This window comes from Panthera leo, chromosome C1, assembly GCF_018350215.1.
Source record: "Panthera leo isolate Ple1 chromosome C1, P.leo_Ple1_pat1.1, whole genome shotgun sequence".
Classification (NCBI taxonomy): Eukaryota; Metazoa; Chordata; class Mammalia; order Carnivora; family Felidae; genus Panthera; species Panthera leo.
This window is the reverse complement of record NC_056686.1, coordinates 5,523,837-5,540,164: the sequence shown is the minus strand read 5'-3', so window position 1 is coordinate 5,540,164 and position 16,328 is coordinate 5,523,837. Positions and strand designations below refer to the sequence as shown.

Genomic DNA, 16,328 nt, shown 5'->3' with positions numbered 1-16,328 from the left:
AGATGCGGAGAGCAGCGTGGGTCTAATAAGTAAACTCGAGATCGGAGACCGAAGGCGAGGCCCGGTTGGGGCTGGGGGTGCTCCTCCTGGAAGCCACGGGTCAACGGCCACCAGGGCCTGGCCTTGACTTTCAAACATGTGGTCGCAGGAGAGGTGGCCGGGCAGACCCGCGTTAGGAGGGCTCATGAAAGGCCCTCACCAGGGTGGCCACCCTGTCCCGCGCTGTGCCGCTCTGCCCCACGGTGTGCGACTCTGTCCCTCGACGCCCCACACCGTATCTCAATGTCCCGTGCTGCCCCACTCTGTCCACACCGTCCCTTGCGGTCCCTCCCACGCCTCGGCCCGCAGGCCTACGGTGCGCGCGGGCCTCCTGCTCGCAGAGGCTCCACTCGCCATGGCCGGGAGTCTGCGGCCACCCGGTCACCCCGCGGCGGCCGCCCCGCGGACAGGGGAACACCCGCCAAACCCTCCCCGGGGCAGGAAACGACGGGAAACCCCGCTCGAGGCGCGGCGCCGCCTGCGGTTCGGGCGGAACGAGGCCGAGCTGCCCGCACACCTCACAGAAAAGTTCGATGTCAGGACTCCGGGGGAGGCTCGGCAGCTGCCGCTCTAACTGGGCAGAGCAAAGGCGCGGAGGCCTCCGAGGCCCAGAATCTTCCCCCTCGGAGACAAAGGCGGCGGCCCCGCCGGGCCGCGCGACGCCGGTGGACCCCGCGCCAGCGCCTGAGCCGCGGCATCGCCCCTTTAAGCGGCGCACGGCCCCGATTGGCCGCGCGGGGGAGGTGGGGCGCCGAGCGTCGACGTCACGGCCCCGCCACTTGCTATATAACGCGGCGTCGGCTACCGCGCCGACGGCGGCCGAGTGCGAGCGGGGAGCGCGAGCGGGGAGCGGCGGCCACAGAGCGGCGAGGCGCCTGCGCGGTGTCCGGGCCCCTGAGCCCGCGGCGCTGAGCCAGCCGGGACGGACATGCGCGGGAGGGCGCCGTGGGGCAGCGGCGGCTCCGCGGGGGTAAGGGGCCTGCGGGCTGGGGGTGGGGAGGGGAGGGGAAGGGAGGGCGGTGCCGCCCCACGCCCCCGCCCCGCCGGGCCCCCGCGCGGGGCTGCGGGCGGCTCCGGACTCTGGGCGGGTCCCCGGGGCGCCGAGTGGGTCGCCGCGACGCGGAGTCTCCCGGGACCGACGGCCGGCCGGCCGGCCGGCCGGGGGGAGGGGCCGGCCCGGGGGCGCTGCGTGGGGGCCGGGGCTGCGGGAGCGGCGGCCTCGGCGTCCTCCTTCCACAATGGGGCTGCGCTCCCCCTGCGCGCGCCGTGTGCCAGTCCGTCGCGTCCCGGACGCTGTGCTGGGGGATGGCCGGCCCCGCGGTCCCCCTGCTCGCTCTCTTCGGAGACGGTGGCTGTCGTCCCCGGCCGGGGTCCTTGAACCCCGCGGAGTAGTTCCGAGCCCCCCTCCGCCTGTCTCGGAATCGTGGTCCTTTGCTCTGAATTCTGCTTCCGAAGGAACGGGGAGTGCAGGGTTCTGGGTTCGGAACGTGAGTGCTCGGTGGGTGTTCCTGCGCGCGCGTGCGTGCGTGTGTGTGTGTGTGTGTGTGTGTGTATCACAGCCTCGTACAAATTAAATGACTTCTTAACCATGATTGGTGCTGTATTGGTGCTTGCTAGGTCTTTATTAGGATTTCATCACTGCTTGAAAGAAACCAGTCTCTTCCCTGATAAAAAATATGAATAGATTGTTAGTCATAAACTCAAGTGCAGTCAGAATAGACTGTAGCTTTAAAAGAGATGTGTTGGTGACTTGAGGTACACCTGCAACACAGGTAGGGCCGGACTGGTTTCTAAGCAACTGTCAGAGGTGAAGAAAGGTGAGGTTAAAATGCCTTTTCTTCTTCTTTTTCTGAAGAACAGTGTTCTGCACGGTTTTCAACTTTTATAAATGTGTAAGAACGCAAAGGGTGTATGTTTGCTGAGAATACTGAAATATCTAAGTTCACCATACCAAGTCTTGCCTCCCCCCCCCCCCCCCACCATAATTATAGTTTTAAGCGAGGTTTTGCCCAAACCAGACAGGAGGAGGCTGGGTACCCATTTCACTAAATGACCAAATTTTGCTGAGACAGAATAAAATTTGGTTTCTTGTTAATGGTGCTACGATTGGTTACCAGTATGTTATCAAATAGCATATTCCCATCTCCTCCAGATATTAGCAGATCTGGAGAGAAATACACACAGGTTTTAGCCTGAACTTCAGACACTCTTTTGTCATTCTCCTCATTTCACACAGGCTTGTTTTCACCTGTGTGTTTCGTGGGTACTGGCTGATAGGTGCTAAGGTCCTGGACTAGGCATTTATAACCTAACATATATTAGACTGTAAACTCCTTCAGGGCAGGAACTCTTCCTTGTACGGCTTCTATCTCACGCAGCCTTGCGCATAGTTGATGGTTGATAACTAATTGCATGAAAGCACATTTTACGTCTTAAAGCTCAGCAGGATTGGACCAGTCACTGATAAGGGTGGAAAGCAGATCTCTTTATGGCTATTATGAAATGTCTGAATTATTCGTATTTTCAACAGATAGGTAAAATTACTGTTTGAGTGAATTGTTTTTCCTCCTTTCAGTTCACAATAGATCCTGCTCCCTCTTACCGTGAGGTTTAATTATACTGTAGACTTGAGTTTTTGTGTGAAAACAACTCCTGACTGCTGCTTCTCAGAAGTTGAAGCAGATAATACTCCCTTTCAGCTAATACTAATGGTAGCTTTTAAAAGCAAGTTGCCTAAATTACAGGTACAATCTAACATGCTTCAAACTGACCTGAATGTCTACATACCATCAGGTTGCTTTAGAAAGGTGAGCAGAGGAGGGGAAGGTGGTGCCAAGGGTAATTCCAGGAATTTGAATGTCATCAGCTCCCTCTGCCAGAGAAACAGCTCTGCTTTTAATCTAAATAAATCTGAATTGGAACCTCATCATCAAGATTCCTTTCGCATCTTTTGGTGCTGGTGTTTGGCCATGCTTTGTACAAGCTAATGAATAACTCACTAGATCACTAGATAAACAAGATCCAGTTGTGGCTTTTCTGGCGTTATCCACACAGCATAAATGCATACTTTGGAAAGGTGGATAAAACTGGTGAGTTTCAGAGTTCTGAATGTTAGTTAGTTGCCAGCGGAACAGAGGAATTTGCTTTAAGGTAGGGAAAAGGTAGTGTGGCCTTCAGGTTCCAGAAGGGAAAAGGATTCTGCAATTTGGAGTCATTGTTGAGACTTCAATCCAATTCCACGTACTGACAAGTTGGGTAGCATTACTAAAAGAACAGTGTTCCAGGCCTAAGTGAGTGTATTTGTCAAACCCGGGCCTCTGGCTGTGCGAGTTTTAGCCCTTTTCCACTGCAGAGTGTCAGGGTTCAGCATTACGGAGGAAGCAGGAGGATGGTAAGGATGAGAAGACATTGTCCAGAGCTTTTATTGAGGATCCACAGAACATGAAATTGACCAGCTGGAGATTACTTAAAATACCATTTCCCTGTGCCTGGAATGCTCTTCTGACTCCTCGCATGGCTGCCTCTTTTTCATCCTTAAATTTCAGTTTAGAAAGTCACCTCAGAGAGGTCTGCCCGAACCGCCTGCGTACATCCGGTCTCCCTTCCTGATCCTCCCTTGGAAGTTATCACAATCGGAAATTGCTTGCTTGCTGGTTGTCTCCTCATTAGGTTGAGACTTCCTCAGGCAGCGGCCCTGTCTCCTTCACTAGCATAGCATCTACTCCAGAATAAGCATCTGATAACGACTTGTGAAAATAATTCATCCTTGCTTCCTAAGAATTTGGGAGTGAAACCCTGTGAGTGGAGTTCTGATCTCTGGTGATTGACTTGTGATGCCGTCTCGTACATTTCACTCGGCCATTCCTGCATCAGTTTCCCAAGAACATTGGCAGGAGAAGGGAGGTTGTTGCCTAAAGTGAAGGTGCTTTGGAGAGGAGAGGAGAGGCCTGGAAGGATCTCAGGAAGTGCTGGGTCATAGGGCAGAAGAGCCCCGATGGCCCTTCTGCGAACAGGAAGATGTTTTCACTTTCTCATCCGCAAAATGGACAGTGTCATCCCTGCCTCCTCTTCCAGGGATGTTGTGGGGCTCAGGTGAGCTAATCAGAAAGTGCTTTGTAATTTGTAGCATGCTTTACAAATACAAGATATTCTGTTACTAAGTTCCAGACTTGAAAATAGAGCCTGATTATAATGCCATCACTGGGATCTGTGCTGGGAGAGTATATTAAAAGGAGACCCATTGGGTATATTGTAATATCCCCTTTTTATGGGTAAAGACAGATCCATGTGATCCCAGATATCATGTTGTAACGGGTTATGTAATGGTGGGGCGTCAGTGTATCATTAAAGATTGAGGGCTTCAAAAGAACTGCTTGAAGTGGTCACAGGATATAAGAGTGATACCTTCACCCGCCCTTCTAGAGGATGGGATAGGCCAGATCCACAGTTCATAACTTTCACAGGAGAATTTGAGGGAGGTGAAGTAAAATAGGAAATTTCACAGTCCACGGGTTACCCGAGAAAAACTAGTACCAGGCAGCAAATCCCCAGGACGGTCTGTCTGAGCCACCCTTAACGTGAGCCTTGAAGTGGGTCAGACCTTATTCCCAGTGTGAAGAGCCTGAGGGGCGTGGAGGCCCAGCGGTGTGGTGGTGAGAGCCTGGCTTAGCTGTCAGCCCCACAGCTCACCAGCTATGACCCTGGAGCAAGTTACTCACCTCCCAAGTGCCTCCAGCCCCGCATCTGTAAATGAAGGTAATGGTAGTAACCCGCCCTACACGGTTGTTGAGAAGATTAAATAAGTTATACATATAAATCACCCAGAACAATGCCTGTCAGATGAGTTTATTATTCTTACTGGCTTTATGTTCATTGTAACAATCTGGAGTTACCCATTGGGTGACTCCAGTGCTCGTTAAGTAAATTTAAAGTTTTAAAGACTCCTTTCCCATCAGTAGACTATTGTGCTCATTGTCATTAAGATTAGAATAGAACCCACGTATCTTTTCCATTTGGAAATCTATTATGTGTGTGTCTAAAAGGAATAATATTTTCCCATCCTGTGAGCGTGTGTGTGTGTGTGTGTGTGTGTGTGTGTGTATGTGTGTGTATTGCTGCTGGTCGGGGCACTCTGTAGGAAGAGTTACAAAGGCCAAGAGACTATCCCCGCTCTCGTACATTTCTGCCATTGCGCGAAGATTGTGTGGGACACTAAGTGAATCAAAAGGCTATTGATGACTATGGCAGTGGAGCGAATAGGTTTTTTGTTAGTTTGCCGTTTCTTAAAATACTCAGCTAGAAAATCCTCTGGATTATTCCAGAAGTTAGGTCACTTGGCTTTGATTTCAACAGTCTGAAGATAAATTATCTTCCTTGTTGCCTCAGTTTTTACCACCTGCAAGTGGGTCGTTCTGTGCTCCCACGCTGGAGAGAGGTGGGGACTGCAGCTGCAGGGGACAGAACGTTCCTCTCACCACGTAGAACCGTCTCCATCGCTGCTGAGACCGGCACGTTTACCTGGAATTCGTGCAGGAGAATTCTAATCACATTTTATTTACTAACTTAATATAAAAGACATTAAGTTCTCTAGGCTTTTGCTATGAAGGCCAGTTATCCTTTCTGTGACAGCAGGGGACCACAAAGGAAATTTCTGAACCTCCCCCTTCACTCCCTTCGCCCAAATTACAGTCTGTTAAAGGGAAATCTGAGAAAAAGCCCGAGTTAGGGCCTTTGATTGTGAAGAGTCCTTTGCTGGTAAGTAAACTCAGATCACGCAGCACCCTAACTGTCGTAAACACCGAATGTGTTCGATGAATATTGAATCAGTAAGTTTCTCGTATTATTAGTAAAAGTTACAGTTCTGTAAAACGGCTAAACTAAATGTTCAGTGTGTCAAGTAGCTTGGGTGCTAGTGCTTTAGACGCTGATCACAATAAAAGTCATGGGATTTTGTTTCGTTTTTAATGTTCTGAAAGGTGATTATTTTAGGCATTTTCAGACTGAAGATAAACACGCAGATGTTGGTTTATTTGGTTGGCTTATCCGAAATCATGGGATTTGTCATGCTCCAAAATCAGTTTCTTTTCACAAATTTTTGGCTCTAAGTAGGATTGTCTTTTATCTCCCTTGGTAAGGAAATAGTCGTGTAGGTAGTTGTTAAATAAGGTTGAAAAGACCCATTTATCACCCTGAATAAACAGAAATCAGGTTCTCAAACCAGATTGAGAGAAGGAAATTACATCACACTTTTAAATAAGGAAGCGCTGGGCAGAACTGGGTGAGTTGTATGACAAAAATGTGCCCCTCCCCCTCTTGTGGATTGCTTCTGAGATTTATTAATGAGATCTGGTGGCAAGGTAAACACATCTAGGTTACCCTCTGAAGGTAGCCTCGTTTAAAAAAAAAAAAGTTTTCGAAGTGACTTCCCTCAAGCTAAAGGCATGTGATTTCACCTTAATAAAGCATGTATGTATGCTCTGTGGTGGTAGCCTTTTTTGTTTTCTTTAAGGAAAGTGACATTCAATTTAGCAACAAAAACAGTAGGTACAAAAAGGAAGAGTGTGGAAGAGAAGGTGAAATTCGTTATTCTCAGAAAGCTCTTCCCTGGTTGCTTAAGTAAATATACAGTAACAGAAACCAGTCTGCGAATGGTCCACTTTAGGTTTTGGAAATGAATTTAATGCAAATGCCTTGCCTGCTGCTTCCCTGAACTTGTTACATTATTATCAGGAGGTTTATCCCTTAGTTTGCTGATTTACAGTAAACGTGAATCTGTCCTGTCATTACTTTTTTAAAAACGGGATTAGTGTTTTCTCAGTATCGATTTAGTAAATATTTATTAGAAATGAATGACACCAGGACCTACCCAGGAGTGGAGGTGGGGGGAGGGTCCCAGAAGATTTGGAGGATGGGTAAGGAGTCAGGGCATGGCACAAAACAGCCCAAGAGTGGAGACCCCGCTGTGGCTTTTCAGAAGGGAAGTGGTGAGTGGAGAAGGTGGTGTGACAGATGGCCTCCAAGGACAAGGTGGATTCTGACAGATTTGGGGAAGACAGAAGCCGGAGTTTGAAAAAGGTGGGTCAGGGTCTGCCTTGTTTTAAAGGCCATAACCTGAAGGGCTTTGATTTAGAAGCCCTTGAAGATTTTTGAGCAGTGGAAGATCTGAATTTGAGCTCCAGTTCAGGAATATTGATCTGGTCTGGTGTGTAGGCTGGGTTAGGTATTTTCACACGCAGGGCAGTGTGGTTCCAGTCGGAAGGAAGACGGGTTTGAGAAGCTGCATGGAGTCGTTGAATGTATACCTGTAACTAGGTTAAGAATGGTGCCTGTGGAAGCTTGATCCTCCCATCCTCACAGACCCCCAACTGGTTTGGGAAGGGGGATGGGGTGTGAAGTAAGGGACAGGAGTTCGGTCTGTAGAGTTGCAGATGCCAGAGGACCGTCCAAGTGGAAAGATAATCACCAGACAATAGGAAATGCAAAGTGGAAGCTTGAGCCAGGGCTGGAGTGGAGATTCAGGAGAGGGAGGAGCTGTCTGGTAGAGTTGGAGCCATCGCAGTGGATCAAAACTGGGGGGGGGGGGGGGGGGGGGGGGGGGGGGGGGGGCGAGGGTTGCGAGGAGAGAAAATAGAGGGAGGGCTGCCGCAGGAAACAGATGGTTTTAGGGGATATTCTATTTTGTCTTGAAGTTTTTAAAAAAAGCGATGTTAATAAGAAAAAGTCGTTCATATCTGGGATTGCTATTTAACTGACTAGTTGATGGATTTTAGGAAAGTTCTTACACCCAAGGTCATTTAGGTCCCATCCTACACCGCGCTGCCTGCGTGCACATTCGCCTTCCTACTTTGTGTTTCGTGCAAGAATGCCATCTTGTACTTAGAGACTCTGATCTGCGCGCGTACGCGTGTTTCTGCCGTTGCTGCCTAATGAATTGTCAGGTAGACTTAGTTTGACAGTCACACTGGAACAAGATTCGAAACACTGGCTCAGTGGTGTTTCTTTTTGACTTGACGTTGACCTGGCTGATCTTCCCCTAGGAGGAGTGCATATGGAAGGCTTGGGGAGTTCGGGGGGAGGCGGGGAAGAGGTGGCTTCCTGCCTCCGCTGGCTTCCCCAGGAACACGCAGGAAACGCTTGCTCCCAAACCTACGGCACGTCCCCCTTCCCGAGTCTGCAGTTGGAAGTTATTTTCCAAAAGAGAACACGAAGCTCGCTTCTCCGAGCAGCAAGTAGGAAGTCCGGACAGTTTCATAACATGGCCCATTCACAATTCCCCATTGAAATGTGGAGGCAGGGTCACCTTCTATGAATACACAAAGACACTATTGTGGTCAGAAGTGAGCTGGCTTAGTGAACACAATTCTTTTTATACTAAAAAAATTTTTTGCTTAAGAAAGCTAACAAGTCGGTGATGGGAACAATGAATAAAAAATAACTTTCGAGAACGTATACGAAATTTTCAGGGGCCACTGAAATGTGAGTTTAGAATTCCGAGGCCATTCCAGCAGAGGCGATAGTTACACAATCATTCTGTTGAAAGCTAAGATTTAGATGGCATTAGGAGGCTGACACACAGTAATTACGGGAGCACTTGCTGGCCTGCAGACAGGTGGGGGTTGGGCCTCCAGAATCCCCCGCAGCATTTTCCTGTAATCTGGATGAGTGATCTCCAAACGTGTGCTTTCAAACTACTTAAATACCATATTCTTCTTCCTATCTGGCCTTTCGTTTTTGCATCACCCTGGATGCTTGCCCCGTGGTCTTGCCCCAGCTTGCGGGGCGCTGGGGGAGAGCGCCACATACCTACAGGCCAGGTGCCTGGAGGGAGCCCCAAGCAGTGTTTTCTAAAAATGGGTTTTCAAAAAAAATTTTTTTGTAGATTTCCTTAATCCAGGTGAGGTAAGAACACACGTGTTTGATTTCAATCCTCTAAAGACCAAAAATGACAAATCAAAAGACGACCTGCCACTAACTTAGATTTCTTAAATGGCGGGTGGTGGTTTTTTTTCCCCTGTTCTTAATCCTGTGTCTTTGAGCAACGGATCACAGAAAAAGGATGCTTGACTCTTTGAAATAATGTTTGAAACCTATTTAAGTCTCTGCCTAACGTATCGAAGCAGCTGGCTTTAGGAGGGTAAAAAGGTGAGGACCAGTGACCAGGACCCATCTGCACTTTGTCCCTGAAACATTGCTGCTGGCTCTCCATTTCCTTTTGCGTGAAAACCAAACGGTAAACACTCGCAGACTATGTTTTAGCTCTGTAGCTTAAAAAAAAAAAAAAAAAGACTGTGCTTTATTCATTGTAGACATTGGATGCTGACGATGGTAAAAATCAGATGGGGTCGGGTAGTCATCGTCCAGCGAGCATTCACCTCTTGAGCACTTCTGGTGTTCCAGGTAGTGATGGTCGGGACCCAGCCTCTTTCCTGGACTTGCAGTCTAGCGGGTGACAGATTTGTCCGTACAACAACAACAAAATGGCCCGCGTACCCCCTCCGCCCTCCACCGCGGACGTGCCGCTCGCTCATCTGAGTCACCCCGGGTCCTCGGCACACCACCCGGCTCTCGGGGGGTGCACACATGCCTGGTGAGAGAAGGGGAAAGCCTCGCCAGGTGGCTGTGCACGTCCCAGAAGGGGTCAGCGTTGCACAGAGAGTTGACACATTGCGTCCTAGTGTCTACAAGAAAAAAGTCTCGACTGGCTATAAGCAAACATGAATATCTGAGGAAAGCGGAGACGGATGCTAACGAACCCTTCTAGAAAGAGGGTGTGGGGCCTGGGGGACCGCAGACACTGGCCATCTGACAAGGGCGAGGGCCCTCACACTGAGGCCCTCCTAGATTGAGGAAAAGGCGCCTGCTTCACCTCTGTAATCCTTGCCTTGCAGCGAGGCAAGACTCGGATCCCCAGGCACTTCGTACACAAGAATGTGAAGAATGTGCCTTTAAGTTTGTCTTTCTAGAGGGAGGAGGAAGCTGTCCAGTCCTCCGACAAAGCTAGTGGCCTTGCAGAACTTGATTTTTACAGGATAATGGAAATTAGTATCTTCACCTGGAACTCTTTCTTTATTCTCGAACAGGCAGTACCTGGAGAATTTGTCCTCCCGGGGCCAAGCCTGAAATACAGCCTGCAGACAGCTGCCAGGCAGGGGGGTAACCTGGGGCCGCAGTAGGATCTCTCGTTCTGTCGAAGCTCTGGGTTTTAGTGAACGTTCGAGCCGCAGCACTGAACGCAGTAATTTCTGAGATCGCTTTGTTGGCTGGGGGGACGGCGAGCCCCATGGCCGTGACCTCCGCACCCTGGAAGGTCGGATGGGAAGTTAGAGAACTGCGTGCTGGGGACAAGTGAGCGCGATGTGCTGTGTAGCTGCCTGGCCACAGTGGGAGTCCGCTGTTGCCCGTTGTACGTTATAGCTCACTTTGCTGAAAACGTTTCAAAGCTTTGATTAGTATGTCCCCCCAAAATTGTTCTTAATGTCTCCATTTAAGTACCATCATGAGAAGTGAGAATTCGCTCATGCAAAGATGTCAGAATTGAATGAGCGCCTGTCACTACGTTTTTCTGCCCGGCGTCCCCTGAAGTTCTCTGGTACTAGCTAGTGTGGGTATTTCGGAATTGTTTATTCTCTCGTCTTTTTGTCATCCCCACCCCTAGGGACCTCGAGCTGCTGGTTGGTGACAGATCCCTAGGCGTCCCCAGTGAGGAGACCTCCAGAGTAAGGCACAATGTCCACAGCAGGAGTTGCTGCCCAGGAGATTCGAGTCCCGTTGAAAACCGGATTCCTGCACGATGGCCAAGCCTTGAGGACCGTGAGGGCCTGCTGGGGCGGCCGCGGCGAGTTTGAAAAGTGAGTGCGGGACGGAACGTCCCCTGGAATCTCCCAGCCCGTGATTTTAAAACAAGACCGAGAATATGGTAGCTACTCACTCACCATCAAGGTGTTTTTCCTTCCCTTTCAGTCACTTTTTGAACATCGACCCGATAACCATGGCCTACAGCCTCAACTCTTCGGCCCAGGAGCACCTCACATCTCTTGGTACGTGTCCTGAAACTCCACGGGGAGGGAGCTGGCGCTTCAAGGGGAAGTTGACAGTGGGGATGATGCTGGTGCGTCCTCCGGGGTGACTTTTAAGCGAGGAAGCCACCTGAACTATTTCCAGCAGTAGCCTGACCCCTAGTGGCGGCAGGTTCTGAAGAGAACGCGTTGGGCCCTCAGCCTCCCCGCCTCCACCCTGACTCACCGATGCCCTGGCGACCTGGGTGCAGAAGCGCAGTCGTTCACAGTCAGCGGGTTCTCAGCCCGGCTCTGTTCCACGTTTAACTTGTGGAGACCTTGGGCCAGATCCCTCCCCTTTCTTACTGGTGTGGGATCCCCGTGTGAGGGAGATCAGGGAGTGTACGTGTGGATGAACACTTGCGAGGGTGTTCTCTGCTGTCCGGTGCTTGTGACGTGAGCGCTGTGGTCCTTAGATTTTTGTCAAGAGCGCGTAGTGCATCGCAGGCAGGTCCACACTCTCCTAATGCCGTGACGGCTCCAACCGTGAGGACCCGGTCTTATCTCCCTCACAGCCTGCGTGCCTCGTATTGTCGCGTCTCTTAAATGGCTAGGCCGGTGTGGTGTGGTATTCACGTAAATTATATGCTGCTCCCTTCTGCGAATTTTGCGCACGTCACCAGACCTGCCCGAGATGTGTGGGTGTGCACCGTGCACACGGCCAAGGAAGATAGAAGAGATAATTTGTTCTTTGAACCAGATCATGTGCATTAGCAATCTTCTGGCCTCTAATTACACCTGTGGCCGTCGCCTGGGTGTCCTCGGGATTGCCGCGACCGAGCGTCGGATACCCCAGCAGAAAGCTGCCGGAGCCCGGGCGGCTGGGGAGGGCGCGGCGGCTCTTTGGCTAACCTCTGTCTCGTGCATTCCAGGGCGCGCTGCGACGTCCGCGCCAAGGAGCGGCAGCCACTTTGCAGAGCACGGCCCCTCCCAGAAGCCCAGCTTGGCCCCTCTTATCATTCCCCCGGGCGAGCACCCGGGACCGCGGGAAGAGGAGCGAGTCGCGTGTGGTTTTAGGAAACTCTCGGTGAACGGCGTGTGTGCTTCTCCCCCTCCGCTCACACCCATAAAGAGCCCCCCTTCCCCCTTCCCCTGCACGGCCCTCTGTGAACGCGGTTCCCGGCCCCTCCCGCCACTGCCCATCTCCGAAGACCTCTCTCTGGACGAGACAGACTGCGAGGTCGAGTTCCTAACCAGCTCGGACACGGACTTCCTCTTGGAAGACTGTACGCTTTCTGGCTTCAGATACGATGTTCCTGGCAGGCGAAGCTTCCGTGGGTGTGGACAGATCAACTACGCGTATTTTGATACCCCAGCTGTCTCCGCGGCAGATCTCAGCCAGGCGCCTGAGCAGAATGGAGGTGTGCAAGATTCAAATCCTCCTCTGCCTCAGACCCACCGGAGATTAAGAAGGTCTCATTCGGGACCAGCTGGATCCTTCAACAAGCCGGCCATCAGGATATCCAGCTACATCCACAGAGCTTCTCCGAACTCCGACGAAGACAAACCCGAGGTGCCCCCCAGGGTCCCCATTCCTCCTCGGCCCGTGAAGCCAGATTACAGAAGGTGGTCGGCGGAAGTCACTTCCAGCACCTACAGCGATGAAGACCGGCCTCCCAAAGTACCACCGAGAGAACCGTTATCACGGAGTAACTCCCGCACGCCAAGCCCCAAAAGCCTTCCGTCTTACCTCAATGGGGTCATGCCCCCCACGCAGAGCTTTGCCCCTGACCCCAAGTACGTGAGCAGCAAAGCTCTGCAGAGACAGAACAGCGAAGGGTCTGCCAGTAAGGCTCCCTGCATCCTGCCCGTCATCGAAAACGGGAAGAAGGTGAGCTCGACACACTATTACCTACTACCTGAGAGACCGCCGTACCTGGACAAGTTTGAAAAGTTTTTCCGGGAAGCAGAGGAAGCAAACTCAAGCACCCACACCCAGCCGCTGTCTGCTGACCGCGGTACAGCCTCGGCCGCAGAAAAGCTGGACTCCAAGACAAGACTGGACCTGGGGGGCCACGTGAGGCGTAAACACTCGTCCTACGTGGTTTCTCCTTAGGCTTCGGCGTCGCGGGTCAGCGGGGGTTCCGTGGGAGCGAGTGGCTCCCCAGCCGCCCTCCAGGCCGGTTGAGGTTCGCAGGAAGAGGTCTCGGATTGCAGAACAAAACAGTTGAACCCTCCGTCTTAGAAAGGGTAGGGGCGGTCGCGGGGCGATCTCGGGCCAAGAATCCCCGATCGTGCCGGCGTTGGAGAAAAGTCTGTTCCGGTCCGTAATTTAAAAGTGGGCGGGCAGGCAGGGAAGGCTGGGGAACCTTGGACATGTGCATACATTATAGGCCTGTGTAGAAACTCGTGCTGTAACCATAGACCGTAGCTGCAGGGTAACCAATTAGTTGCTACCTTAGAGTAATATACATTCAAGATGGTGAAAGCTGGGGGGCAACTCCTGACTGAAAATTGAGCAAATGGAAGAAAACACAGTATTGTTTAGATCAGAATCATTAAAAAAAAAAAAAAAAAATTTTTTTTTAAAGTTAGTTTAGTAACTTTGAAGCATTCAGGCTCCTGGGCCCTGTGATGTTCTCCTTTAAACTTTGCAAGCAGCCTTTGTCCCCCAGGGCAGGGCGCAGTCCCTGCCGAGGCTCTGCCTGCCCAGCCTAAGAGTCACCCCGAGACCCGGCTCCTTCCGTTCCATTCCAGGGAGGACAGCAGCATATCTGGCAGCCACACGTGCCCTGCTTCTCGAAAGATGCGAAGCTAACGGAATTCGCACGTCCGTTCTCCTTACGGTCCCTGCTCTGTTCTGCCCGCCACGGTGGCCCGGTCTGGCATGCGCCTCGCAGCCACAGGGGCACCGCGTTAGACTCCCCTGGACCGGCAGACCGGTCGCCAGGGCTCCGGGCGTCCCGTTGAAGCGATCGTGAAACCACTGGCCACGTGGCAGAGTCCCTGGGGGGGCCCGTGTTGTGTTTCCGTGTCGGTTTCCGTAGACTGTGTGAATGAACATGGACAACGCAAGCTGGCCTTGTGTTGCTGGTTCCCGTTCAGTATTTCCTGGGGGTGGTGTGCCTTCCACGTAAAACGCTTTTGCCCAGTAGCGCAGTGTGTTTTAATGCCACAGGCCGCGTCCGCGTCGCTACGCTTTGGAGACCCTCCCGGCTGCCGCTTCCCTTGGATTCCGTGAGACCCGCAGCCTGCGCTCAGACACCCACGTGCTTCGATGCATGTATCTTGTGTAGACAAGCACAAAAGAGAAGGTGCTCACTAACGGAGGTACATTACTGCAATGTTCTCTTAACAGTTAAACAAGCTGTTTACAATTCAAACTGCTGAATATTTGAGCTATTTAAAGCTTCTATTTTAGTATGAACTACATGAAGGTTGAGACATGCTTTAGAAAAATGCACTGATTTCTGCATTATGTGTACAGTGTTGGACAAAGGATTTTATTCATTTTTGTTGCATTATTTTGAATACTGTCTTTCCATTTTAATAAAGTTATAATACTATTTATGACACCGTTAACCGCGTTTCTTGCCTAAGCTCTTCTATAAAAGTTGATGTCTCCGGTACGTTCACAACCATTACCGTCTTTAAGCACAAGGGAAAGTTTTTTTGCAGCCTCATAAATGCTTGAAATTTATGGTTGGTCCCTAAAATGAAAGTAACTTGAGCAATTAATGTTTAATATTATACGAATGCACAGTGAAGACGGCTGGCTGGGCTGTCCGTATTTCCCTTTAACAGTTCAGAAAGGGAGCAAGGGGCAGATGCTGGGGTGTCCCTGTCAAAGCAGGTCCTGCCTGGGGAGGGGCTCCCCCGTCAAGGGGAATGTATGGAAGAAACGAGCATAGATACAAACTGGACGTGACTTTGAGTTTCAGGACTAGGTCCGGGTTGTCGGGGGCCCTTGGGAGGCTCTGCTTCTTGCTTGATGTGAGGCCACCAAAGGAACCCCAGCCTGTCCTGGCCTCTCACAAAGAGGACGGACCTGCTTCTCGCAGCTTCCAGGTGCAGGAGGAAGCTGGGCCTCTGTGCTTGAGGGCGCCCCTCCCCAGTGCCGTGGGGCTCTGCGCCCGGCTCCCCCCTCTCCTGGGCCCTGTAGCCAAAACCCAGCTGCTCCTCCCACTCCCCAGGCTGCTGGGCAATATGGTGAAGCTCTCCATGACCTTAATTGAACTTGGTATCCTCCACAGTCAGGAGTGAGGACTCGGAGGTCAGTGAGCTGGGCTGGAAGGCCACCTCCACCTCCGTCTGTGTTGGGCAGATTCTTTTCATTATTTTTCTAATGTTTATTTTTGAGAGTGCGAGCAGGGGAGGGATGGGGTAGGGGTGGGCAGAGGATCCAAAGCGAGCTCTGCGCTGACAGTAGCCCCGTGTGGGGCTCGAACTCACAAACCAGATCATGATCTGAGCCGAAGTTGGACGCTTAACCAGCTGAGCCACCCAGGTGCCCCAGTGCTGGGCATATTCTTTAAAATCTCAGTCCTTGGGTAAAACTTGTTGGCGGGGGAGGGTTGGGGGGGCCATGATACCCACTACGTGGAATTATCTGTGACAACTGCCTGTAAACCGTGGCAGCTGGCATGCAGTGAAGGCCCAATACAGGGATGGATTCTGTGGTCATCGGTTGCTCGCAATTGCCCTGAAAGGTGTTACTTCTGACCTTTTACAGGTGAAGAAATGGGCTCAGGGAGTTGGTTCAACAGACACGTGTTGGGGAATACCACCCCCTGCTAGACCCTGGGAGAGAGGCATCCTCCCTGCCCGCTTGGATTTAAAGCAGTACCTAATGACAATTTGCAGTGACGGTGACAGTGACCGTCACAAAGGCCCCTCTTCTCCAAGGTGATAAGAAGGGAAGCTAAACCTCAGGAGGTGGAGCGAACAGGGAGGAAGAGCCCAGGAAAGAAGTCCTGTGTGAGACCCCAAGGCTGGGAAAAAGTCTGGCGTTTTCCAGAAGCCAGAAGTAGCAGCAGGAAGATGGACACTGGGCAGGGTGGTAACTGTGCAAAGGCCTAGGCAGGGGACTGACGGGATCTGATTTGTCTTAAGATGACAGTGGCTGTTGTGTGGAGAGAAGCCAAGAGAAACACAAAGGTGTCGGTGGGGGTGGGGGGTGGCGGGGCGCATCGGTGGGGGGGGGTGTCAGGATGGGAGAAGAAGAAAACTGGCTTTGAGAGATCCTTCAAGGTAGAGGCAGCCGGTTGGACAGCAGTGGGAGGAGCCTGGGGGTGC

At 51.6% G+C, this 16,328-nt stretch overlaps 1 protein-coding gene across 1 annotated transcript; it reads left to right on the top strand.

Moving 5' to 3' along the window:
* The first annotated feature begins 861 nt into the window (after positions 1–861).
* On the top strand, positions 862–14,964 carry ERRFI1 (ERBB receptor feedback inhibitor 1). The gene is made up of 4 exons (XM_042951776.1): positions 862–1,009; positions 10,694–10,886; positions 10,999–11,075; positions 11,966–14,964. Exons 2-4 carry the CDS (start codon positions 10,765–10,767, stop codon positions 13,147–13,149), a joined length of 1,383 nt encoding a protein of 460 aa, XP_042807710.1. The 5' UTR covers positions 862–1,009; positions 10,694–10,764; the 3' UTR covers positions 13,150–14,964.
* Positions 14,965–16,328: the final 1,364 nt, after the last annotated feature.